This window comes from Gallus gallus, chromosome 5 (genome assembly GCF_016699485.2).
Source record: "Gallus gallus isolate bGalGal1 chromosome 5, bGalGal1.mat.broiler.GRCg7b, whole genome shotgun sequence".
Classification (NCBI taxonomy): Eukaryota; Metazoa; Chordata; class Aves; order Galliformes; family Phasianidae; genus Gallus; species Gallus gallus.
The window spans coordinates 49,636,310-49,662,086 of NC_052536.1; the positions used below are offsets into that span (position 1 = coordinate 49,636,310).

Here is a 25,777-nt window from a genome sequence, read left to right on the forward strand (position 1 = left end):
TCGCTCATGGTGACACCAATCTCATGGATCCCCAGTGGTGCACCGGTGAGGGATCATGGGGCTGTTAGCAGCCCTGGCACTGCTTTACTTTCAGATGCCCACCTACAGCAAATAATGGGATGGGGGAGTTTCTCTCACATGCATGTATTCAGCAGCTGCTTTCTGATGATGTTCATTCATGGGTATTCCCACAGCTGAAATTAAGGAAATCAAAGTAGTCATAATGGTCCGGCATTGTGAGCAAGGAACAAAATGCTGGGAACCAGTCCTGGAGTAAGAAAGCTCATGACTGATACAACACTTGTTCTGAAACCCGGCGAAAACACTTCCTGAAGGAGCTGTGCCATGAACAGAATCTGACTGAGTAGATAAGAGGCAATAACGGAATTAATCATCATTATGAGAGAAGCAAGGCTAAAAAAAGCCAGTGGTTTATGTCTCCAAAAGCACGTCACTTGCACATGTGGACCATTATCGTCCCAGGTTGCAACACATGAGTGCCTTACACACGCTTTCAGGTGGAGTGCCCTTCAAGCCAATAGGCCAAGAGCCCTCCAAAGCCCTCAGTGCCTCCTTCCACAGGTAATCTCAAGGCTGAAGCCATGCAGTGCTCTCTCTTGCTAAGCAGCTGTCAGTCACTGTCCAAAACAAAGACCATCCTTGGAATGATGTGTCTGCTGTCTTCAGTGAGATGCACAGGGATAAAGAACAACCTACTGTTCTGGTCTAACTTCCCCCCCTTCTCCAACACTGCCCCTGGGTCCTACAACTAAATGTAAAGCTTTGTGGTATTACATGAAAAAAATTATCCCTTCTGGTCTTTTGTCTGGGGAAAAAATCTCCTTTATTTTAACCAAATCACTTCTGCTCATTGATTCAATACCTTGGCAAGATTCACCATTCAGCAGCCCACACCAAGCAGTCCCACCATGTTTCAGAGGGAGGATGCCACTGCTTGCCTTCCCCTTTGAACACGAACACACCATGCCCTCAGCTCTTGGCCTTGGTCCTTTGGGTGTTTCTATTTCCATCTAAACGCCTTTTACAGGTGATTAAATACTGAAATAGCATAAGAGTCTGTATGGCCTGAGCAGATTAATGAAAAAAAAAAAAAAGACTTGTTTTGCTCACACTAGGGCCAGAATACTTGAATGAGTTCCTAGCTTTGCTCTATTAGACTTCTAGAGTAGGAAAAAAAATCTCATTTTAACAAAGCTGCCTACAGACAGAAATATCCTTAAACTTCCCAAAGTTACTCACAGCCCATTGCAAACAACTGCTGTCTCTCTAGAATCAGCTAACCTTGGGCAGTAGCATATGGCTTCAGCTTCCATTGTCTTAACCATGACATGAAAAAGGAATGGACTTGTTGCTCTTACAGCTTTGTTCCTGGGGAAATGCCTGCATAAGATGTACTGAGCAGAATGCTCTGGGGAGTGTTCTTTTCCATAGCAAAATAATAATAATAAAACCTATATTTAATACTATATGTAACAGCCCTCTTAGCCTCTCATAATTAAAGCTGCTTCTTCCTAGCACAGGCAGACAGAAGCCTGAAGGAGTGAATGGTGCACACACACAGGTTACACTTCAATACTGCACCCAGAACATTGCCTGTGCACAGGCATTGGAATATTATTTTCCTTATCCATCACCAATCCTTCATGCTTTACCTGCACTAACGGGTGTTGTTACAAATGCTACGGTAACCGCAGACAATGGCAAGGCAGTGGGGAAGGCTCCATGGCTGCACCACTGGGACAACTCCCACAAGAGCAAATATGCTCACAGCACCCTGCCCTCCCCACAGCACGGGCAGAGGGAAGCATAGACAAACATTACCATCCTGAAGAGCTAGCAGGGCTTTTCAGATGTTTGCTGAGGAAACAGGAATATTTTTTGAAAGGTCAGTGGGAATTTCAGTCCTCGGGAGACGTTCAGATCTCCCTCGGGAATATGCCTGTATTTATGAAGAAATAAAGAACCTTTCTGCCAGTAAATACGATAGCAAAAACTGTTGGTTTACACAGTGCAGGATGAATTCCTTACTGACTCAGAGGCCTTGAAACGCAGGCTGATCGCAGATACTTGGATTTCCCCTGGAAACTTCCATCTGTGGCCCTCGCCAAGCCTGAATTGGCTTGGACACGTGAGGAGATCCCAGCAGGAGAGCAACTAGGAGGAGAAATAAGTGACCCCCAGGGACACAACAGGAACTCAGAACAGAAGAACCCCTTGGTCCTTCCGTACCCCTCAGAAAGAGGTACTGCTTCTGCAGTTTCCCACGTAATTTCCCCACATAATTTCCCCTTTGCAGTGATGGGAATTTCTGCAAAAAGAGGCCCTAGAGGGTCTGGAGGGGAAGGGGAAGACATATGAGGAGCAGCTGAAGTCCCTGGGTTTGCTCAGCCCAGAGCAGAGGAGCTGAGGGGAGGCCTCATGGCGGCTGCAGCTCCTCACAGGGAGCGGAGGGGCAGCGCTGAGCTCTGCGCTCTGTGACAGCAACAGGGCCTGAGGGAACAGCATGGAGCTGTGTCAGGGGGGGCAGCTGGGGGTTAGGGAAAAGTTTTGTACCAGAGGGCTGTGAGCATGGAACAGCCTGCCCAGGGCAGTGGGCACGGCCCCAAGCTGAACCTGAAGTCTGGTTCAAGGAGCCCTGGGAAAATGCTTTTTGTTTGGATTGGGTTTTTTGGTTTGGATTTGGGTGGTCCTATGTGGAGCCAGGGGTTCGACTCAGTGATTCTCATGGGTCTCTCGCAGGACACTGCAGTGACAAAACACCCTGACCGGTCCCAAGTCCCAGCACAGCGCTGACATCCTAACGAAGGCCAGGCAGGATCCTGGGCCACACAGTGACCTTTGGGATCAGTGTTTCATTACCAGATCTAAAATTAGGCACAGCCCACATCCTTTGCGGGGGAGTGAGAAGCTGAGCAACAGTAAGCACAGCCATGCTCAAGCCTGGCTTTTCAACATATACCATACGCAGTCATGGGCAGTGGGTACTCAAGCAACTCTGCTGGCACAGCTGAAGCTCTTGCTGCTGCTGAGGAGTTTCTTGTATCACTGGTGAGAAAACGATGTGCAGCTTGCAAGCACACACTTGTCCATGTCTACATAAAACTGGTCCTTGTGTTCATTCTGCTCCCACCATGGGCATTTAGAAGGTGTCATGAGAGAAGAAATGTCATATAAAGGAGCATGCTGGAAAGAAAGAACTACAGAGTAGAAAGCATTGGGATGCATTACAAACAGGGTGATAAAAAACACAGCACGTTTCTCTCAGAGGATCTGAGGCTTCTCAGCAGCAGCGTCTCTCACTCCATCTGTAGCACAAACAATTGTGACCCTGGGCTTCCCACCCCAGAGCTCCTGCAGAAATGTTGTGAGCAGCTGGCTGAGACCCATCCCACACCTGAATCTGCCTACATGACCCCACAACATGCCTACTCATCCACTGACTGATGCCAGGCACCAGGAAGAACACGCACCCATCTATACAGAGATAACTGTGCTGCCACACTGAGGAAAGGCACATCTAGCTGCCTTCAGAAAGACCACAAGAGTGAAGAAGCTACACCCTCCCTTATTGTCTGCTGCTCCTCACTAATTCACCATGCCACGTATTAAGGATGCCAGACAGTCTTCAAGCAGTTGCAAAGAGAAGGTGCTGTTCCACATGGGCTTGGGCAATTTGTCCCAGGCTATGGAGCTGCTCTGCCAAAGGAACAGAGATAGCAGACAATGAATATCCAGCTGACAGGGATGTCACAGCAACCAGACCATGCTTCCAGCACATCTCCTATGGGCTGTGAGCATGTCAGAGACAGCTGGGTACAGAAACCTCAAGTATGGAACCCTCCTCCAGTCCATGTCGTGGGAGAGTAGCAGGGCTGCCTCAGAAATGCATGCCTCCCTCCCACAGATAGCTGGGTAGCCTCAGTCATGGATGCCTCCCCACCAGAAATATCATGGCAAAGGTGTCATCAACCTCAGCTGTGGACCACTCCTTGAGCAGAAATAGAGTGGGGATGCAGACCCACACTTGCATACAAGCCCCTCCTTCAAAAAACATTTAGGGCATTCCAACCAGATTTGAATTCCTGGTTCATTACTCTGACATGTGGGATCTTCCATACCAGTAGAAATCAAAATCAGGAAAGCTCTGCATGATTGGTTCAATTCAGATGTACCTGAAGACAGCAGACCCTTGTGAAGCTTGTTCCACTGGTAGCCAAGTTCTCAAAAAGGGCTCACATTTCCACAGCTGACAAATCATAACTCTGCCACAGGTCAAACCTCAAACATCAGCCAGCCTCGGACAGGCCTGGGTGAAAGCATCCTGTACTCTCCATTTAGGGGTGAAGGTACCCTGAAGCAGTAGTTGCTGCTGCACATAGTGGTGGAAGCTGCTCTGCCTGGCTCTCATGTCTACATTCAGCTGATTGATCTACCCAGGACAAGGGCAGGCTTTTGCTTGTAAGGCATTATCTCTGTAATTAGCCAACCTGATGGTCCCCTTTAACCTCAGACTGAGCAAAAAATAACCTGCCCAGGGAGTTCTGCAGTGAAGGCCATAAGTAGGCTTCAAAAGATAGCAGAAGTCCATCCATTGGTGCACGGAGTCCAGAGTGCCATGCTTACAACCATATCAGTTAACACTAGTCTGCAGCTGCAATGATTGCAGGACACAAATGAAAACAAAGTTGGGCCAGGGAAGTAGTTAATGAAATAAGAGGAACAATGGGGTTACATCCTGCCATCTGACACAATACAAAACCTGGATTTTTCTCTAAATAGCAAAGGGAACATACCACCGATTTCTTCTTGTGGTTCATACCCTATTCCTACAGCTGCCCTTGTTTAGAGCACATCTCAAACAGTCTTTTCAACCCACAAGGTTTCAGGTGTTCCAGCAGGACTGTCCTCCCCAGGAGGTATCTCCACTTGCTCACTGAAGATAGGCCTTAGATCATCTTTAAGTTATCCAGGTAGCTGCAGCCAAGTTGCAGTTCAGTACAACACAGAGGAAACCCGAGAGGAAGTTTAACTTCATCCTAGCGATTTTGGGGAATTTGTCTGAAGAGGGAAGTCCTGAATCCACCATCTCTTTTGCTTGCTTATAGGAAACAGTCATTGGGTACAACATTCAGTATTGAGGCATATCATCACAGATCTGGGTTTGGTTGCTGATGGAGAAAAAGAATTCTCCTTTCCATTACTTGCAGCCACAAATGCTGGAGAGAAAGGCACTCCAGTCATTCAGAAGCAACATGTTTTTGTGAGCTCATAATCCAAGCAATCCTCTGATGATCTGGGTGGTTTGAGTTAAAATGTACAGCAGTCTTGAGGGCTAGAGCCACTTCTCCCATCAGTTACCAGCTGCTCTGCCTCAGCTGCTGAGCAGAGGCCATGCCTCCTGAGCCAGCAAGCTTCTTTGGAGCCCGCTGAGCCTCCCCATCCCTCCACCCAGAGCTGGGGCTCCAGACCTGATCAAGTCTTCAGAACTCTCAGCTCTGGTGCTTACCCCAAGCCATATGAACTCCTGGACAATGCTAGATAGACACTCCCAGTGTGACCTGTTGGCTTTTCATCCCACAATTTAGTGAGCATGTTTGTGCATGCCTTTCTTCTATCAAAATAGCCCAGACTGAACAGAAGTAGCAGAAGCATTTCTGACTCTCTCAAGCACCACTTGGGCTAGCTCTACCCAGGCTGGGTGCCCTACCAGTTCCATAGCCAGTCCCCACATTCCAAGAGGAGGGTGACAAGGTAATACCTGGATATCTGCTCTCCTTCAGAGTTACTGCCAGCCACCTGCACCCAGACCTGCTAATGCCCTAATATTGACGTATGCACAGCTGGATTTACTTAGGATGAATTAGTTTAGCTGGTGGAAAATCCCACAGGGTAATTAATAGTTCCCCTTGCTGCTAATAAAGGTAATTAAACTAAGCTCAAACAAAATCTTGAATTCCATTCAATGAATAATCAAGTTGAATTAGTAGGTTCCAGGAAGGAAACCTTTACCATCACAATGATCTGTATCTCAACACACGTTTAGCTGGCAGAGAAGGGTAGCAGCTTCCCCAGCACACTCAAAGAGGAAATTCAAACTTCCCATCAAAATAATGTCCTTATCAACAGTTTTTGTTTGATTCTCTTCTTTTTTTCATGGACAAAAGTAATCATTCACTCTCTAGGGCAAGAAGTTAACCATTTTTTAAATTATTATTTATTTTCTTGGCAGAGATGCATCCCTTTTGTAGGCTCTTCCCTATCTAAATTTGGGGCTTAGAACTGCTAGTGAAAAGGGCTTCAACGCTCAACGCAGAAAAGGTGAACGATCCCACGTGAGTTCACTGTTCAAATTTGAGGAAGCATCTTCAAAACTAAGTTACAAATCTCTGAAGCAGCTCTTCTTTCTAAAAGAAAAGTGCAGCTGAGAAATATGTAATTCATATCAGGAAAACCACAAACTGGAGATAACTTCTTGGACAGCATAAACTATAAACCCAGAATATCAAGGGTTATCAAGAATTTCAAGGCCAGGCTGGATGTGGCTCTGGGCGGCCTGGTCTGGTGGTTGGCGACCCTGCACATAGCAGGAGGGTTCAAACTCAATGATGATTGTGGTCCTTTTCAACCCAGGCCATTCTATGATTCTATGAAGGGTAGAATACCAATGTCATAGGGTAGCCCTATGCATTGTATTCTGAGTAGTTACAGAACATGGAAAAATCCCCATGCAGTGCTAGAATATGTGTAGCTTGGTTAGCCTCTAAATATCACACATGTCACCACAAGATGCCTGTCTGGGAAATCAGATACACAGACAAGCAGTGCAACGATTCTGTGGATCAGCAAGAGATTAAGTGCAGAGATGGATCTGTTTCGGGTAAATGTGCACCTGAAGGATGACATTCAGAAGAGCATCCTCTGCCTGCAGACAGCAAACCTTGCACCATTCCATCTTCCCAATGATTTTTAGGCTGACACGGCACCCTGCGTTTTGGTCCCATGGCAATGACACTGATTGCCAAGCAGGGGACCCAACCTCAGGAGTTCCAGGGGGAGCCCTCTGCCCAGTGCAACCCTCAGTCTGACCTGAGATGAATCAGTGTTTCCCAGTGACTGGAGATCATAGGTTTGTCAACTGGGGCAGCCCTCCCACTTCCTCTGTGGCTGATATTGTGGAGGTGAATTGTTGTTTTTTTGTGTTTTTTTTTTTTTCCATTTTCCTATGGTCCTTTTGTGCAGACACTCCCAGAGATGAAAGCAGCAGCCCCAGGGAGCAAGACACCCAATTGGCACTGAGCAGAAGGAGCTGCTCTCCAACACCATGCCCACTCAGCCCAGAGCTTCCTTCCAGTACAAAGTTCAGCCCCAGACTACGTCTGCCTTGGGGGTTTCCATTGCCCACCATAGCCAGGCCACCACATAGTGCTGAGTGTGCATAGCAGCAGCCAGGCACACCAAGGGGAGGACACCAGCAGCACAATACAGGCTCCTGGTTTGCACTAAGCTTTTAGTCTCTGTTTCATTTTTGACATTTTGATTAGACCACAGCTATCAAATATAAAGCAGAAATCATCTCAGGCACAACCACCAGATGCTGGTCCTGCTGCCTGCTTCCCAGGAGGAGAGAGAAGTTCCTTCAGTAATCCAGCAGCAATGTCAGGCATTGCAAGAGCAGCACATTTGATTTTCCACCTGTGGAGCAGCTGCTTCATCCCAGCTCTCCCTTAGAATCAAAGAATCATTAAGGCTGGAAAAGACCACTAAGTTCACCCAGTCCAACCCCCAGCCTGTCACCACCATGCCCACTGACCACATCCCTCAGTGCCACATCTCCACAGTTCTTGAGCACCTCCAAGGACAGTGACTCCACCACCTCCCTGGACAGTCTGTACCAACGCCTCACCACTCTTTCGGAGAAGAGATTTTTCTTTATATCCCACCTGAACCTCCCTGGCACAACTTAAGGGTATTGCCGTGCAGTTATCATAGACACAACCCCCGTGCCCCATTCACCACTCCATCGGGATGCTGGGGCACACGCTACCAACACTTTCCCGAACTAGCCCGGTCCTCCCACTGGAACTTCTCACCCCATCCAAGGGGATTTCTCCCTTCCCTTTAGGCTGAAGCGGCGCAGGCGGAGTTTCCCAAGCAGCGAGCGCCCTGTGAGGTCGGGTCTCCGCCTCCGTGCCGTCCCCTTATAGCCGTGCTGTTCCGCTACTCCGCAGCCAGCGCCGCTGCCGGGAGCCGCCGCACGGTAAGTCCGTCTGTGCGACTGTCTGTCCTATTGTCTGTCCATCCTTTCGCCGCAGCTCGGGGCTCCCTCCCTCCCCATCGCGGGACCCACAGCTTTCCTGCCTCCCTGATTGCCGGGCTGTTGGGCACACGGCTCTTGGTTGCGCTCGGGACAGAGGAGTGAAGTGGAAAGCGCTCAAGGGGGGCTCCCCGGCCGAGTGGCCCTATTTTGTTACGACCGGAATAGAGGATAGAGCAGACAGCTGTTCCAGCAGCAGCCAGAAGGGCGATGGCTCCAGATGCATCCCAGGGCTGGGGACCACACGGCTGCATGTCTGGCAATAGCATCATGACAGTTGTGTCTGATTGCTGTTGCACACTGCATAGGTGTCAGGGCATTGGTACAGGCAGTAAGCAGCGGCTCTTGTTAACACACTCACCAAAACATAGATCTTGGGCACCAAAGCACCCTCAAACTCTGTCACGCACCAGGATCCAGATTCAGTGTGGCACTTCCCACCCCCTCCTGCATTTGTTTCTTTCAAAAGGAAGTGGTTTCCTCCCAGATTCCAGGAAAATAATGGGTTTATGATTCAAAACAACTGTGCTAAAATGCCCAGTTTCAGTGTCTGGACAGTGTGCTGTCCCAGGCAGCTGTCATGCCCAGGGTCACGGTGCTGAGCTGACAAACTTCTGCACTGCCATGCTCACGGCTTTGTAACTGTGCAGGAGACGAAACTGTAACCTTCCAGTACTTAAAGAGAGCTTATAAACGGGGGAGAGACCAACTTTTTATATGGGCATATACCGATAGGACAGGGGAGAATGATTTCAAAGTAAAACACGGGAGATTTAGGTTAGATCTCTGGAGGAAATTCTCTATGCAGAAGGTGGTGAGGCCCTGGCACTGCTGCCCAGAAAAGCTATGTGTTCCCCATCCCTGGAGGTGCTCAAGGCGAGGTTGGATGGGGCCCTGGGCAACCTGAGCTGCTGGGTGGTGTCCTGCCCATGCCAGAGGGTTGGGAGTGGATGGTCTTTAACATCCTATCCAACACAAGCCATTCTATGGTTCTATGAAGTGTGAGCCAGAAAAGTGCCACTGCGCGTAGCACCCACCTTTCCCCAGCGCACTGAGGAACCTGCCTGAAATTCCCTGGGCGACCACCCCACATCCATTGCGTCAGCTTCTCAGCCCCAGGTGAAGGCTGGTTCGGGGTTAGGATCCTCATGTGTCTCAGTGTAGGACCTCTTCCTGAGGCTGCTACAATTTAAGGATGTGGCTTTCTGTGGCTGGAGCTGATCTAGAAGCCGTGGTTCCTTGCCACCGCACCCACTTTCAGAGCCAAAAATGTGAAGAAACAGTGGTTTTTCAAAATCTCCAGCTGCCTGCTCCCACTGTGGGGCTTTGGGGCTTACCACTTCTGATGGAGATGATGAAATGGGAACAGAGAGCTTTGGAGAAATGGTTTGAGTTTGCCGAAGCTTCAGTGCTCTTTCTATAAAAGGAAGCCTGGAAAGCCAAAGAGTCTGAAAATGATGGTAAGAGAGGTTGCTCCAGGAGCTCTGGAATGGTCACTGGAATTCCTGTGTCTTGGTCTGTTTGTCCCTACCAGCAAACCTGGCAAGCTCTAAGCCTGAGAGCAGGATTTGTCTTCAGGAATAGCAATAGGAAAACAAAATCCTGGAGAGCAACATCTGGTTTGCCTTTCAGCAGCAGCAGTTTAAAACGATACTGCCTGCTTCCAAGGCAAGAAGTGAAAAGAGCCAATGACACTGCATTTTCCCTTTCTTATTTCCCCAGTGCCAATATATGTGTATACATTTTATCTTCTCTTTTGCTGCTTGAAATTTTTTAACTCCCTACACTGGGTTGCAGGACTGTTTGCAATTGTGCTGCAGTACATCAGGGAACCCAAACCCTCATTTAAGAATGACAGAGGCATTGTGCGGCTCTCTGTGTGTTGTTGCTTGGATAGGAGATAGTTTAAAGGCAATTTAAAGCACCTCATGCCAGATGAGATGCTTGGGGCCATTCTCCTCCTTCCTTAGGTCCCTCATCACTGCTACCCCCAGGGGTACCGGTGTCCTGGTTCATCTATGGATTGCATCTCTCAGGCAGAACCAAGTGGTGGGGCAGAACCTCTCAGCTTCACAGTGTATTTGTTCAGTACCAATCCAGACAACAAAAATTGGTAGGAAAAAGAAAAATGCTTCTTAAGATGGCTTCTCAGTTTGCAAAGATTGGAACTGATGACTCAGTAGGCTCTTTGCTTTGGTTTCTTGGCAGCTTTCTTAGGTGTTGCTGCATGGTCTGAATAATGATCTGATCCACTGCAATGGTCTCGTGTAGGCTGTTGTGATCCCGCTTCCATGGGGAGAAGGGGCAGAAGGAATAGCTGATGGAAATACAGGGAACAAACTTTGCTGAATAACTTCTGTGGGAGAGAGGGGCTTTCCAGTAAAACCAGACAAGAATGTCATCAGGAGGCTGGAAAGGACAGCAAGTCCAAATAAATGCCTGTTACATTGGCAGCAGCTCAGAAAAAGGCAGTCAAAGAAAAAATTCAGAACAGAGTTAATTAGTAGGTCTTTGCCAGCATGCGACAAGCCACCCCTCATCAATGAGCTCATCCTAAACGCAGAGCTTCTGTAAAGGCTCTGAGCACCTGATGGAGCTGTAGGTGTCCCCATTCATTGCGGGGGAGTTGGACTAGATAACCCCTAAGGGACCCTTCCAACCCAAATGATTCTATGAATGTATGGAGGCGGTGGCTCAGCACCCAGCTGGGCCCAGCCCAGCCATGCCAGCAGTCAGCACTACCATCATCTCACCGGCACGAGCCCTCAGTGTGGGATAGCAGAGGATGCTGTGGGGGTTGTGCAGCTCTTCTGGGTAGAAACCACAACACTGAATGTATTGTGCTGGAGACTCATGCCACGTAACAATAGTGAAGATGATGATGATAGTAAAAATTATTATTAATTAGAAAATTTACAGTAATGATGACTTGGGATCAATGTAGAGACGTGATCATAAACCATTAAATTTCCAAAAACTCAATTATGAACTCTTTGCTTGCTTTGGAAAATGACAGATCACTTGGGAAATGACTACTGAAGTGATTAGGAACCGGCTGTACTTCCGACCTCTCTGTGAGGAGGGAGGAATATGCACTCCTCGGCTGACTCCTTATAGCCTCGGCTGAGCCTGCAGTGTGTCTGCTCTGCCACGGCAGCCAAGAGTGGAGGACTGTAGAATCACAGAATCATTAAGGTTGGAAAAGACCTCTAAGATGTAGTCCAACTGTCCATCTACCATCAATACTGCCCACTGACCACGTCCCTCAGTGCCACATCTCCCCACTTCTTGAACGCCTCCAGGGACCGTGACTCTACCACCCCCCTGGGCAGCCTGTGCCAGTGCCTTGCCACTCCTTCTGGGAAGAAATATTTCCTACTATTCAACCTGAACTTCCCCTGGTGCAGCTTGAGGCCGTTCCTTCTCATCTTATTGCAGTGCTGCTGGAGAGGCACAGAGAAATGCAAAGCAGAAGTGCCAAACTGACAAAGTCTGGGTGAGCGCTCTATCTGGTCAAGTGTAAGTGCTATTGCATTTACAGCCTTCCTCAGTTACCTAGCTACCTTGGCTTTTATTAGTTCAAGCTGAAAAAACACACCCAGACTCTTTCATACACATTCTTATTTCAGCATTTCTCAAGATAAATTATATTTATTCCTCTTCCTATTGAAGAAGCTGCAAAACCATTCTGAAGTCCTTTTTTTCTTATCGCTGTTCCTTGAAACAAAAGGCAGAAGTGACTGCTACCTGAAATCACCTTTGGCTATATGGAGGGCAGAAGTGGCTTATCTTTTTAGAAACAAACAAAAAATGCTTTGTTTGAGAGGAGAAGGATCAGTTGACTTCTGTGCTTGCACAAACAGGAAGGATGGAATTTGGCAGAATGAATTTAAATCATGGAATCGTAGAGTTGTTTGAGTTGGAAGGGACCTTTAAAGATCATTGAGTCCAGCTCCAGCATAGTATTGAGAAATGTGGGCTAGCAACAACAATTAGAAATGTCCCTACTTGTTACCATTAGATTTTTCCTACTGGAATTAAAAAAAAAAAAGAAAAAAAGGGAAAAAAAAAAAAAGCCTTTTTCCTGCTTTTTTTTTTTTTCCTTATTCTAATGGAACACCATGAGTGGAATAGCCCCAGTGCAGCACAGCAACTCTTTCTCCCTTCCTCCCCCAGGATCTCCCACAGGGAAGTGATGGGTGCATGGCTGCAGGGACCTGGTGTCCCCAGCCATGCAGCAGCTCAGGGTTGCATTGTGCTGCATCCAAGGTCACTGGGCACGCGCCCAGTGGAAAGCCAGCCAGCTGCATGCTGGGATTCTTTCCTCTGCTTCCCAAAGGAGCTCTCAGCTTCATACTGCCTTGCTTTGGAAGCTCTACAGACTCTGAAAGTGACGAAGCAGCAAAGCAGGGAGAAGAAAAGCATTTCAGCAGTACATGCTCTGATGTGGTGCTTCAAAGGTCTCCAACCTGTGGGGGGACAAAGGAGGAATTGCAATTAAAACAAAAAAGCCACATACTTCCAACCGATTTGCCCAGAAATGAGTATCATAGTTCATATCAGCATAATACATACCAGCAGCATAAACTTGCAAGGGTATCTGAAGATTGCCCCGTGACTGAAGCCAAATTTGACCTTTATTTACAGTTTAATTCCTTTGCTCTTACATGGCTAATGTAAGCCAAAATGTGCCTGAGAGTTCTTCATACAGAATTATAGAAGGTCACTTAGAAAAAGTGTTGGAACAAGGACTACTTCTATGAAATTCATTAAGTATAACCATATATTCTAAAAGATTATGATAACAAATACGTCTGCTGTTAATAATTTGTAGTGCAGGAGCATACAGGATGTTGGTGGTGGAGTGGGACTGTGACAGGAGAATGTCAGCCACCCCAATCCTGCTGCCATGTTCCTGCATCCCCTGAGCCAGGAGGGGACCGCTCTGCCTTGCAGCCACCCTGCTGGCTGCCAGCAGCTTTGCTGAGCCCAGGTTCCTTAGTCCCTAATGGGGTGATGAGAAAGCCACCCCACCCGTGATTTCTTTCTGCATAAACCATGGCTCATGCTGCAACTCCGTGTTTCAAGATGTGCAAGTAGCTCTGTGGGTGTTTTCGCAAGCTGATAGGCAGCTGGGTGAGCAGGGAGCAGCAAAAACAGTTCCCAGGAATCAGTCCTGATGCCGTATGAAGGCAAGGGGTATGTAAGTTGCTTTGAACAGCAGCAGGACGCTTGTCCCACCCTAGCACACAGCTTAACTCTTTACAAGGGTAGACAGTGGCAAGACAAGGGGAAATGGTTTTAAGTTGAAGGAGGGAGGATTAAGGTTGGATACTGGGGGGAAGTTCTTCACCAAGAGAGTGGGGAGGTGCTGGAACAGGCTGCCCAGAGAGGCTGTGGATGCCCCGTCCCTGGAGGTGCTCAAAGCCAGGTCGGATGGGGCCCTGGGCAGCCTGGTCTGGTATTAGATATGGAGAATGGCAGCCCTGCCTTTGATACGGAGGTTGGAGCTTCACGATCGTGAGGTCCCTTCAACCCAAGTCGTTCTATGATTCTCTATAGGGAGGGCTTGTTACAGAAGTGCTTTTCTTTTGATGGGAGTATATTGTGCTGGGGTAGTTTTTATGCAAACTGTTACAACCTGACTGCTTTGTGGTTTTTTTCTTTCTGAAATTTACAGGCTAGGAGGAAAATGATGAAAATGTTACCTTTTTTCCAAAGTGGTCCCATTGGAATACGCAATGGAACAGCAGGTTGCAGTGATGTAAACGGGCAGCTGGAAAACCCTTTGGCCTCGGTGGCTGAGCACATCCCTGCCTGTCCTTCTGGAGACGAGATCTGGTCCAAGGACCAGGAGAAAATGAGTGAAAGGCCGGAGGCAGCCTGCAGGACCTCGCGGGCATCTTCCATCACCAGCAATGGGAGCTGTGCCTCCGCTGGGGAGAGTCCAGAGAAGGGGAAGAAAGGAATAAAGGGGATACTTACCACTGCACTGAAGAAAATGAGGAAGGCCAAGCCGCCCAGCAGTAAGTGCTCAGCCCGCTCCTCAGCCCACCTCTGCACTGCCCCATTTCCAATGCCTTCTTTTGAGATAAATCAGTTATATCTGCAGAAATTACTCCAGCTGAGTTACCACTAATACCTGGAACAATACATTACCGTTTTCCTGTTTTACAGGAAATCCCACACCGGATACATCCTGAGATCAAGTCTGGCATTTTTACTATCATCCCACAGCAGCAATTTATTAAGTCTCCAGACATCTCTCTTCCTCCTTTATTTCAGGCTGATGCACATCCAGCTTGCAGCAGAAAATCCTATTTGTTGCTAAGTAACTTTTGTTCTATTAGATTTGTGCCTTATACTTCTTGCTATTGAGTTTCTGCCCATTGCCTATAGAAGTAATCCCTCTGTTCCTGTATCGTGCACCCAGCCCTCGGTTTCGATAATGCCTTTGTGTAATCAGCAGATGTCAATTGGGCACTCCCAGCTTTTGTGTAGAGTCACTAAGGAGAACATTAAGTGAGATGAGGTTCACGAATAACGTAAGCTTTCTCCACCCAGAGTTTTCAGTATAAAAACCTTGTATATCTAAGAGAACTTATTTTGGGATCTAACTTTTCCAGTTTCATAATTTCCCAGATTGCACCATACCAAGCAACTGGTGGCAGTTCAGACAGGATAGCTTAACTGGATTTATCTCGCCTGCTAAATGTGTCATCCAGCCTATTTCTGGAAAACCCACATGGTATTTCCTTTGGCACTTCCTATTTAACTACATCTTTCCATCTATATTTTTTCTAAAGCCTCGCTTCCTGCTTGAGGTAATGGGGAAGAATTGGATGGACCTCTCCCTCAGCTTATTCTTTCTGAAGATTACCTCCTGCTTAAGCAAAATATCCTCTTCACTTTGGCAGCTCTGGACTTGATACGAAAGTGTGATTTCTTTCATCATTTTGGGAAAATCGTATGTTATTCAGACTCGCTCTCCAGCAGTTTCAGATGTTATCAGGTTGTTTTGATAGATTTATTCCTCTCATATCCCTTTAGACTGCTGTGTGCTATTGGGTAGCAGTGGGGTAAAGTATTTACTCAGATTCAGGGGCTGCCTTTTATTTAATCCCCAACATTGATGCCACCCTCAGAAAGCTTTGCATCTTTTCCTGTTCTATGCAGTTATGCTGTCTTGCTGTTTGTTTTATTATGTTTAGCAAATTTTAATGAGAGTTAGGTTTGATAATTCACATTTTGTTCCCACCCGACTGTCTTCAAGATGATGCTGAATATTCACTTTTTTTTTTTTTTTGCCCCAATATCACAGATATAATACCTAAAAAAAGATAAGGCTGATTTTTAAACAGTGCTCACAACGTCAGCACCACACTGCAGAGTTTATCAGCACTAATCAGCTATTTATAGCCCCATAAAGCTGACTTCTGTGCCAAAATTACTCTTAGAAAGCCCACAGGAATTTGACTTGACTTTCCAGACTGGGCATCCACATGGCAGACATTTTAGCTCCTTTACTCTGATTTCCTTGCTTTGCTCCCCAGGCCCCAGTAGTCCCTTGGTCTGCATGGCCAATCTTTGAGCCAAATAACCACATTGTGCAGGGAAACACACCATTCTGATGGGCTTTTTGACTGAGATGCAAATGGCAGCTCTAGTGCCAGGACATGTTGCCTTGTTCCTATTCCTCTGCTTCAGCTCCTGTCAGAGGAGCAGTTACATACTTATATATAATCAGTTTTTGCTCCCTGATTCTTTTTCTTTCTTGGGAAACTCACGGTGTATCCTCAGGGCTATAAAAACAGTTAAGAGACCCTTGCATGGCAACCCAAGCAAACAAGAAACAACAACAAAATCACAATTCTAAATTTTGGAAAAAAATCATGGGTAGCACATGAACATCTGCTGATATGTAACAGAGCATTCAGATTAGCATCATGCCACTCAGCAGGAGACTAGGAATAACCTGATCTTTAAATAAGGAAGGAATTTCTGTGTGGTAAGGGAGCCCAAGACTTAGCATTGTAGAAATGGAAACATTTTAAAGATGGTATTCGAAAGCCATGGTTTTTATACAAAACAGGAATGAAGATTTTTGCTGTTGGGTAAAGAAAGCCTGTTCTTTTCTCCTCAGTCAAACAAGTCATAGATCTCCTTGAAAAGCAGAAGCTCTGTGATGCTGTTCAGCATCTGATTGCCCTGGAGAAGGTGTCTGGCAAAAGCGAGGAAGGACTGACCGTCACCCAGCAGGACATCGAGTCCATCTGCGAAGTCCTGAAACACAAAGTCTTCAGTGTCTTGAAAGACTCTGTGCTTCTAGCAAGAACAAACCCAGAACTGCTGCAGCAGGCCGTAGATGCATTGAAAGAACAGGAGAAAGAAGACCAGAACTGCACGTCAGAAAATCTGCCTGAACAAAACATGCAATTTAGACCTAGGAAATGGAAAGCTCTTTGGACGGCCACAGTAAAGGAGTCGGTAGATACTCGAATGAAGGACACAAGTCATACTCCTAGAACTGAGAACCTCTCTGAAGTTGGCCAGAACCTCCTGCACATGGGGAAGACAATGAAAGAAGATTTGATGGTAGTTGCACAGTACATTAAACAGCTTTATCCCCCTGAGTTTGATGTGTTCCGCACATATGCAGAGCTCTATCACCACCATTTTGCCTCTCTAGCGAAGAAAGCTGCTGAGTCTCAGCTGGATGACAAGGATGTCTACCTTCTCCTCTCTTGGGTGCACAACATTTACCCAAAGTAAGTGATGCTTTCACACACATTTTGTACTGGTGACCAAGAGGTTCCCTGGCTGCCAAACCAGACGTCTGCTTGATTCACGGATTGGTATTGCTTTGATGCAGTCCAACCCATGGTTAGGTTTTGGAGTCAGTGATACTGTGCTAGAAGGATAACCTGAAGGCACATCTTCAGGGCTGCTAGGCTGTAACCAATTGTCACTACACCACACAGGCAGTGGATGTCCACACAGATCTATAGGGCTTCGCTTGTGGCCCTCATCTCATTCTTGGAAAATCTGGGAACTTCAGCCTATAGCCTACTGGAGAAGAAGGCAGTCAGTAAATGGGAAAACCTGAGCATCCCGGGCATGGAGGATGTTGCCCAGGGATTACCCAGAGTAATTCTTTCATTAGATAGCTTGCTGTATGGATGGAGAGAGGTTGTATCCCCGGACTCATTTGTACTGTTGCTCAGGGGACCCTATTCCTAACAAAGGGCAGTGGCCTATGCTAAGGACAGGATGCATTTACATCTGGTTTCTCACTGGTATCCTCAAGGAGTGTTAGCAATTTGCATCCACAGCTGCCTTGAATTATGCTGGTCTTGGAAAATGTGATTGTTTGGCTGTTTCATTCCAGAGATATGAGAAAAGATCGTGTTTTAGCAGAGGAGCTGGAAAAACTTGAGCTTGGAAGCCTTTTGCCTTTAAGTCTGAGCAAAGAGCTCGAAAAGAAATACCTTGAGAGTGAAGAGGTGAGAATCTGCTCGTTTCCTTCTCATCCCATGCTGTGCTCCTCGGAGGAGCTCTGACTTATCCTGAGTACCCACTTCCCAGCCCTCCCCTGCTTCTGGATGGGACTTTAAGAGTAAACTTCCCACTACCTCCTGGTTTGCCCATCCCTCTGCCCTGGGAGCTGGCCAAAAATTACTGCTCTGTACTTGTAAAACTGGTGGGAAGAAGTTCAACGACAGGGCTTTGCTGGTAACTTTCCAGTTGTCTGCTAAATCATCATAGGGAGGAGCCTACAGTCTCACTTGCAGGTGATCCTCCCAGCCCTATTTCTGGCTTCTGCAGCAGTGCCAGAACTTGGGTGAACACAAAGCACACAGGTCCAGTCTGAGAAAATCTGCCTCCTTGATAGAGAATCATGTGGTCTGCAGGAAACAACAGCTGCTCCGATTTTTGGATTGCTCTCTCCTTAGTGGACACAAAGAGCAACTTTCACATCCCTCCCATAGCTTAGTGCTTTTGGCACTTTGTGCTGGAGTTTCTGGAAAATGAGAAGTTACAGGTTTTGCTGCAGTCCACAATGGATGGGCTGTGACGTGCACAAATGGGGCAGTGAGCAGAGGTGTGTGCCAGCTATTGCACAGCAGCTGTGCTGCACACAGGAAGGATCAGAGCAGGGGAAACCTGGGACATTTTGATTCACTCCAGGGTTGGTAAGACGTCAGGAGTGCTTATGATAAAGGATTGCAAAATGAGCTCAGTGGGTGGCACTGAGTATTACAGGTTACATGTAGCACATCTCTCAGGGAACTGGGGTTTCAGCACCTATGCTTGCCTGTGTCCTTCCTACCCAGTGCTGACATATTGGGGTGGTGGGTCCTGATCTTCATAGAATCATAGAACAGCTTAGGTTGGAAAGGACCTTAAAGCCCATCCAGCTCCAACCCCCTGCCGTGGGCTGGTTGTCCTCCAGCAGATCTGGCTGCCCAGGGCCCCATCCAGCCTGGCTTTGAGTGCCTCTGGGGATGGGGCATTCACAGCTCTCTGGGCAGCAGTGCCAGGGCCTCCCATTCTTCCCCTGAAATATTTCAGTCCTTACTGAGGAGGGGAATGTTGTGAGAGGATGTCCTTGCTGCTGGGAAGTTGTGGGTGGAGTGTCTCATAACAAAGAGCCTTTATTTCTCAGCCATGGTAGATGAAAACTGCCGAGCCAATGGGTAGGTGGGCAAAGAAAACTACCCTAGCAGAGGACAGCAACTGTGATATCTGCTTTGTGGTAAATGCTGTTCTTTGTTCTGTGAAGGCAACCATCAAAAATGTGCTGACCAAATGCTTAGAAAAGGAAACCCAAAGATGGAAAGAAGACAAAGAACCGGAGAAACTCAATGGGCATTTTCAGAGTGAACTACTAGCGATAATTGTTATCCAGGTAATACAGATATGTATTTAAAAATAACATCATCTTGTTTGTACTTAAGATCTGAGACTAACTGTAGTTAGTGCAGGAAGACAAAAGGCCAAGTTGCATGTGTAGGGCCATAGCACAAGTGGGTGGCGTGAGAGAGTCTCAACCCATACTACTGGTGTGACAGATGCTGGGACAATCCTTTTCACACCAGAAAAAGAAAAAAAGGAGAGAAAAAAACCTCCTTCCCCACTTTCTCAGGTGTTCTTTGTGTTTTCTTCGCCTACAATGCTTCTTTTTTTGCATTGTTTGCTAGAGTATCTACAACAGCCAGATGCGAGCCAGGGACATCAACGCCATGCTGGGTGAGGAGCTGTCATGTCGACTGTCGACAGAGCTGGCTGGCTTCCTGAAAAGGTGTGGTAAGGCCTCAATGGGCAGCAGTGCTTCCCAAGTGTCCCAGTGCCATCACTCATCTGCCTGTCTTCCCATCTCCCCTCCAGCTACAAGGAAGCTTTTGAAGACTTCAAGGAGAGAGGCAGGAAGCACATACACTACAGGCCAGTTCTGATTGCAAATATTAACAACTGCTGCAATTTTAGGTAAGAGTTCCTTCCACTGACAATGGTGGGAAATAGTGGGATAAAGGGAAGGCGCCCCAGAGTAGGCAGAGGAAGGCTTGGGAACCTCTCTTTGGGGACAGGTTATTCTGACCTTTTATTTCCTTTCAGAGACTACACAGAGAAGAACATAGCAGAAAAGGATGACAACAAAGAGAGGATACTTAGCATCCTTAGGGACATTGAGACCAGCAGTGAGGATGTCCTGCTTCAGCAGCTCTTTGCCCAGCTGAAGGTATGCACCCAGCCCACGCTTGCCATCCCATAGACTAGTTCCACCAGATGGGACAGTGGTGGTGGCACGAGGGCACTGCACTATCGGCCTCCCAAATCCATGACTCAAACATGGTGACATTGACAGAAATTATCACAGAACCATTAAGGTTGGAAAAGACCTCTGAGATCATCAAGTCCAACCCATCCTCACCATGCCCACTAAGCCATGTCCCTCAGCACCACATCATCAGTGAGTTCCAGTAGTTAATCTGGGGCTAGAATGAGCATTGGAAAAAATATGACCTAAAAAATTGGACTACCTCCAATAAAGTCCAGTAGCACTGATACTCCCTGCTAAAAACACCCCACTTCAGAAGAGATCTTAGCAAGGTTGCTTCTCAGCATCAGTTCTGACAGAAAACCTGAGCTGATGTCTTCAAACCCCAGGCAAAGTGTGTAGGCATGGCTGTGCATGGGGAAGTGCAAAGTGCTGACTGCATCCAAGAGAAGTGCATTAGGGGGAGAGTCTGAACATGCGTGTGGTTACACTGCAAGCTGTGGGAAGCAATCACAAGTGATGACAGCTTTTGGCTTCTCCATAAAGGTGGCCTGTAAGATATTTGCGGTTCTTTCATTTCCTTATTTCCTTTTTTTCTTTTCTCCTTCTTCTCTTTTTTGCTAACAATAAAAAGCTTTTAAAGTTATACAAATGTTGTGGGGGGAAGGCAGAGGAGTCAGGAATGACATCCACAATCTCTCCTGCATTCTCTACAGGATCTCTTGGAAGATACCTGGTAGAGCCTTTAATGAATATAAATGTTAATTTACTGCAGCCAACAAAATTTGTGATTGAAAACATAACAGCTCAGCTCTCCTCTGATGATGATGCCATAATTCTCTATTCAGATAAGAATGGGTGGACAACACGTTAACAATGTGGAAATAAGAAAAGCATCCTTGATACTAGAATCTCAATCTCTCGGTCTCCTTTATTGTGAGGAACCAAGAAGAGGAGGTTGCAGAGTCTCTTCTCCTATGGAGATACTCAAAACCAATCTGGACCCCTACCTGTGCAACCTACTGTAGGGAACCTGCTGTAGGAGGGGCTTGGACTCGATGATCTTCAGAGATCTTCCAACTCCTACGATTCTGTGAAACCTAATGCAGCTCCTCTTTCCTTGTCCCTATGAGTCATCTTCACATTTCCCTAATAGGACCGCCCACCTTGCTGTCACTATAGAGGGTGTAATGCATATACGAATGTAAATACGTGTTTGCATAGAAACTAAGTAGTTGTTCCTTTATTTTTCAGCCAATTTATAAGAAATTTACAGAAAATAAGTGGGAATGCAGCAATGAAATTATGAATGAGATCATTAAAACGACCAGCAATCATATTTCAGAGTTACGGACCCTGAAGGACCCATTTTACCACGTAAGTCAAAGAGAAATAGCCACAACCACATGCTCAGTGGTGCAGGAGTATATGTGAAACACTACCGTATGAAATCTTTGATTTCCTGCCTTTGTCTTCTTAGTAATTAAAAGAAATTATGAAGTTTTGTGTATTAGAGAGAGGAACAGGAGGAGGCGGGTGAGTTCCTGTTTCTCTGGAGTACCTCTACCTCTTATCTAACACTTGGAGATGTTTTCTAAGCATTGAAGTCTTCCCAGAAGGAAGCAACATTTGGAAATTCCCACACCTCATTAATTGAAGTACAAAGACATTCTCGGTATGTAGGATGTCCCGTTGCAGGTTGCAGGGAGGTTGGCAGCCAGCACGGCTCTTCATGTTTGAGCAGCAGCAGACACTTGGAGGGACACACTTTGTAGCACTTGAGGTGTCTTTGTCCTTCATCCACACACATCATGGAATCACTACAATTGTAGAAGACCACTAAGACCGTCTAGTCCATCTATCAGCCCATTCCCACCTCACCCACTAACCACATCCCTCAGTGCCAAGCAAATGACAGATGGATGATCCCACTCTCCTTCCCAACAGCCCGTCGTTGAGAAGATCCACGTCCGTTTGGTGAAAGATTACATCGTGAGGCTGCTGAAGAAGAAGGTCAGCATGAAAAGCCCAACGCAGCAGCAAAACCTGGCCCAAAGCATCTCCAAGAATGCTGCCGACCTGGAAGCCTTCTGCACCAGCAATGTATGTGAGCATTCACCTCATCCACGTCAGTGTAGAGCATGCTGAGAAGCAGGAGAAAGCCCCTTTTGTGGCCCCTCATTAACCTTTCCAGCACAGCTTAACTTTCTGGAAAGACCTTGGGCAGAAAGAGCTTTGCAAGTGCCAGCCTGCACTTCCCAGACAGAGAGCAATGATTTCAGCCTCCTTTGTCTTGTAGACAGTTGTTTCCTTTGCAGATTTATATCAGTAGGGACCGGAGGCTAAGCTAAACATGACACTGCTCTGGTTGCAGTACAAATTGCATGGAGCCTGATTTCCCTTTACTCCTGTGCATTTGGGTCTGGCAAGGGCAGTCAGGGGGCTTCTGGCAGGGTCTTCTCCCAGGATGCTCTGGCTTTCACTGCTGCGTTTCTGCATGGCCACAGCTTCCCTCTTCGTCTTCTGAGGTCACCTCCATCCTTCCACATCTCTAGAAAAAATGAAAATACAAATCAAACCCCATCTCTATCACCCCACCCATGTTTGAGAGGAGACGGAGCAAGTCTAAGCAGCACTCAGCGTGGGCAGGAGGCCAAGCACCCTTGGGGTATACCTTGGGGTATCGAGCAGCTAGAAACCAGAGCACAGGTTCATCTGAGGCGCCAGGAAAAGGGTTTGGTCGTGCCTGGAGAAGTGGGAGGAAGGGCTGTGCCAGGGTCTGACCACTTCCTTTTCCACAGGGGTCTAAAGCCACCTGGCTGAATTCAGTACTCCCCAAACTGGCTGAGATAATACGGCTTCAAGATACAGGCGCTATTAAAATTGAAGTTGCAACACTCGCCACGGCGTACCCAGATATCCGGTAAGAGAAGCTGAAAGAGATTTGCAAATACGCATGTGGAATTTTAATTGAGCCTTGAAGTAGCCACATATTAGCATGGGTGAAGCTCATACACCTTGAGCAGTGCTGACCTCTGTCAGATAAAGAGTTGAGAGGGTAAATGGTGCCCAGTTAGCTGGGTATCTCTCTCTGCACGCAGCCTGAGCTGTGTTTTCCCTAGATATTCCATAACCAAAACTTACAAAAATCTGAACTTGTCCAGGGCAGAGCAGGTGAAGGCTGCAGTCAGTTCATGGCCACCCACTGCCATTGGACAAAAAGGGAATCCATTAAGAAAGGCCATGACTTGGAATATATAAACATGCCTGATCTTCTCCTTTGCGTTGGGGATTCCTCATACCTCCCCTACAGTCCTGGGTCCTGTGTAGGATCACTCGATGCTGGTACCACCTGGGGGCTGACCAGCTCTACAGGCTGGTGCAGAGGAGCTGACATCTGACCATTTCTCTCCCGCAGCAAAAGACACTTGGAAGCATTCCTGCACATCAAAGCTAATCTGTCACGCGGAGAACTCAAAAGCATCCTGGGCTACCTGGCAGATGGCACAGCATCCACGCCGCCCAGCACCCCGCTCTTCTCCAGCATTAACGTGTCCTAGGCCAATGCACCCTGTGTGGGTGAAGCCAGGACTGTCCCCTGCATCAGTGCAGCAAGACACAGCACTGCTGCCTTTTCCTACGGAAAATACTCTGTGCCAGTCTGGTGCTCAGTGTTGCTGTGGGAAGCACCATTCACCAAGCTTGGCCATGAGAAAGGGATGCCCGTGGAAGGACTGTGCCTGCAAAAGGACCAGGGATGCTCCTTGCACCAGACACAGCTCCCTCCACTGTCTCCTTGATGTCATCACATCACTGCCCTGGTGCTCTGAACTGTCTACCTCACCGGGTGCTGTGAAGCCATGTCACTGATTCCCCAGACCAAGCAGACACCTCCTATGAAGCAGAGATTTTGGAAAAGGCCCACGAGAGCATGCTTGCTCTCCATCTGTAGCCCTCTGAGCCACTCAGAGACAGCTGCATTAGACTGGTGGGAGATTTGGGATAAGACACGCTCTTGCATTCTGGAACTCCCGTTATGGAGTCTCCCTCCTTAGAGATAGTCAAAAGCCATCTGGACATCATCCTGGACCACCTGCTGTAGGTGTCCCTGCTTGAGCAGAAGGTTGGATCAGATGAACCCAGAGGTCCCTTCCACCCTCAACCATCTTGTGACTGATTCCTGCCTCCCACCATGCTGCGACACCCCCAGTGGCTTGGGGTGGCCCCAGCTGCATGCTCTGCCCCTTTGAACAGTGTTGTCCAGGGGCTTCGGGGTTTCCAAATCAGCCCCAAGAGCCGTGACTACCCTCACAGAAGCAGTCTGGGTAGTGCTTCCTTCACCTCTGTGAGGTGGGAGCACCTGGGCCCCTGGCAGTCTTCTTCCCCCCTACAGTTACTCCTTCCAGCACATCCCCACCCCACTAACAGGGCTTAGGTTGGAACTGTGGACTGCAATAAATCTCGTAGGTAAGGTGCAGTAGGTATTGCTTAAGCCCTCCCTCTAGAGGAAAGGACTCCTGACCCTATTAACATCATGGGCTTTGAATGGGTGGTGGAGCTGGTCTCAAATACCATTAAAATATCTTGAGCTCCCCATCTGCATCACCATTTCCTCCCTTCCTCCCCTCATGTTGTAGGGTAGATTAGATGTGAAAACACAAATAAGTCTGTTTTGAAACTGTACGTTGTTTTTACAACCCATTTCTCCGGGAAATGAATCCCTTGCCAAAACAACGTGTTTGGTTGAAAACCTTTCCCTTCAATTTTCCTTTATTTGAACTTCCATGTCAGCCTGTAGAAAGTCAGTCCGGAAGGAAGACATAATGACTCTGCAGACCATACAGTGTATTTATATGCATATGCAGTATACTATTGGTGTATTTTTGCATCCAATTTTATTTTTTTCTCAGTTAGAGATATTCATTTCCAATGTTTATATTTAAACAGTATTCAAATATGCTAGGAAACTGACTCATTTATTCTGTCTCCGGCTGTTGTTTGCTGTGCTGCCACATATAGTCCCACCTACTATTCCAAAGGCCAATGCATTTACTACTCCCAGCCCTACCTGGTGGACATCACTGCTGCCAGGCAGGGAGAGTGCTTACTGTTCCCCTATCCCTGCTGTCCTTGTTCTCTAGAGCCAGGACTGCTATATGATGTGACAGTTATGAGCTCAGTTTGGTGGGTGTGGTAGTGATAGTCAACAGATGGACTAGATGGTCATAGTGGTCTTTCCAGCCTTAAAGATTCTGTGTGCTGAGTTTGTGGCATCTAGTACAACAGTGTCCAGAAGATCAGCCTTGATGTGTTGTGTTACCAGTCTCAATGCCAAATAATAAAAATATTTGTATTTGAGATGCATCTTCTCCTTTCTGCTCTGGCACCCCTGATCCTCCATCTCAGTTTTCTGCTCCTGTTAGCACAAGAGACGTAGGGAAGGCAGTTTGGCCCCAGCTGGCACTGCTGGCCCCAGGTCTGCTCTCTTAGCACTTGCTATTTATACTTTGTGTGAAAGAGCATTTAGGTTTCTATCTGCAGCCAGGGAGGTGCATGGCTCTCCTATAACCTCACTCACACTCACAGAAACTCCCTTATACATACATGTAAGCTCAACACTTACTTCACATTAGTTGAACTCTTCCCCCAAATACAATTTCTAG

General features: G+C 47.3%; 1 protein-coding gene across 1 annotated transcript; it reads left to right on the forward strand.

Moving 5' to 3' along the window:
- The first annotated feature begins 6,883 nt into the window (after positions 1-6,883).
- TNFAIP2 (TNF alpha induced protein 2) lies at positions 6,884-25,472 on the forward strand. Its single transcript, XM_015287936.2, has 13 exons — positions 6,884-6,898; positions 8,144-8,278; positions 14,016-14,361; positions 16,479-17,103; positions 17,724-17,838; positions 19,119-19,244; positions 19,537-19,637; positions 19,724-19,822; positions 19,952-20,075; positions 21,369-21,491; positions 22,062-22,217; positions 22,916-23,037; positions 23,533-25,472. Exons 1-13 carry the CDS (start codon positions 6,884-6,886, stop codon positions 23,672-23,674), a joined length of 2,229 nt encoding a protein of 742 aa, XP_015143422.2. The 3' UTR covers positions 23,675-25,472.
- The last annotated feature ends 305 nt before the right edge of the window (positions 25,473-25,777 follow it).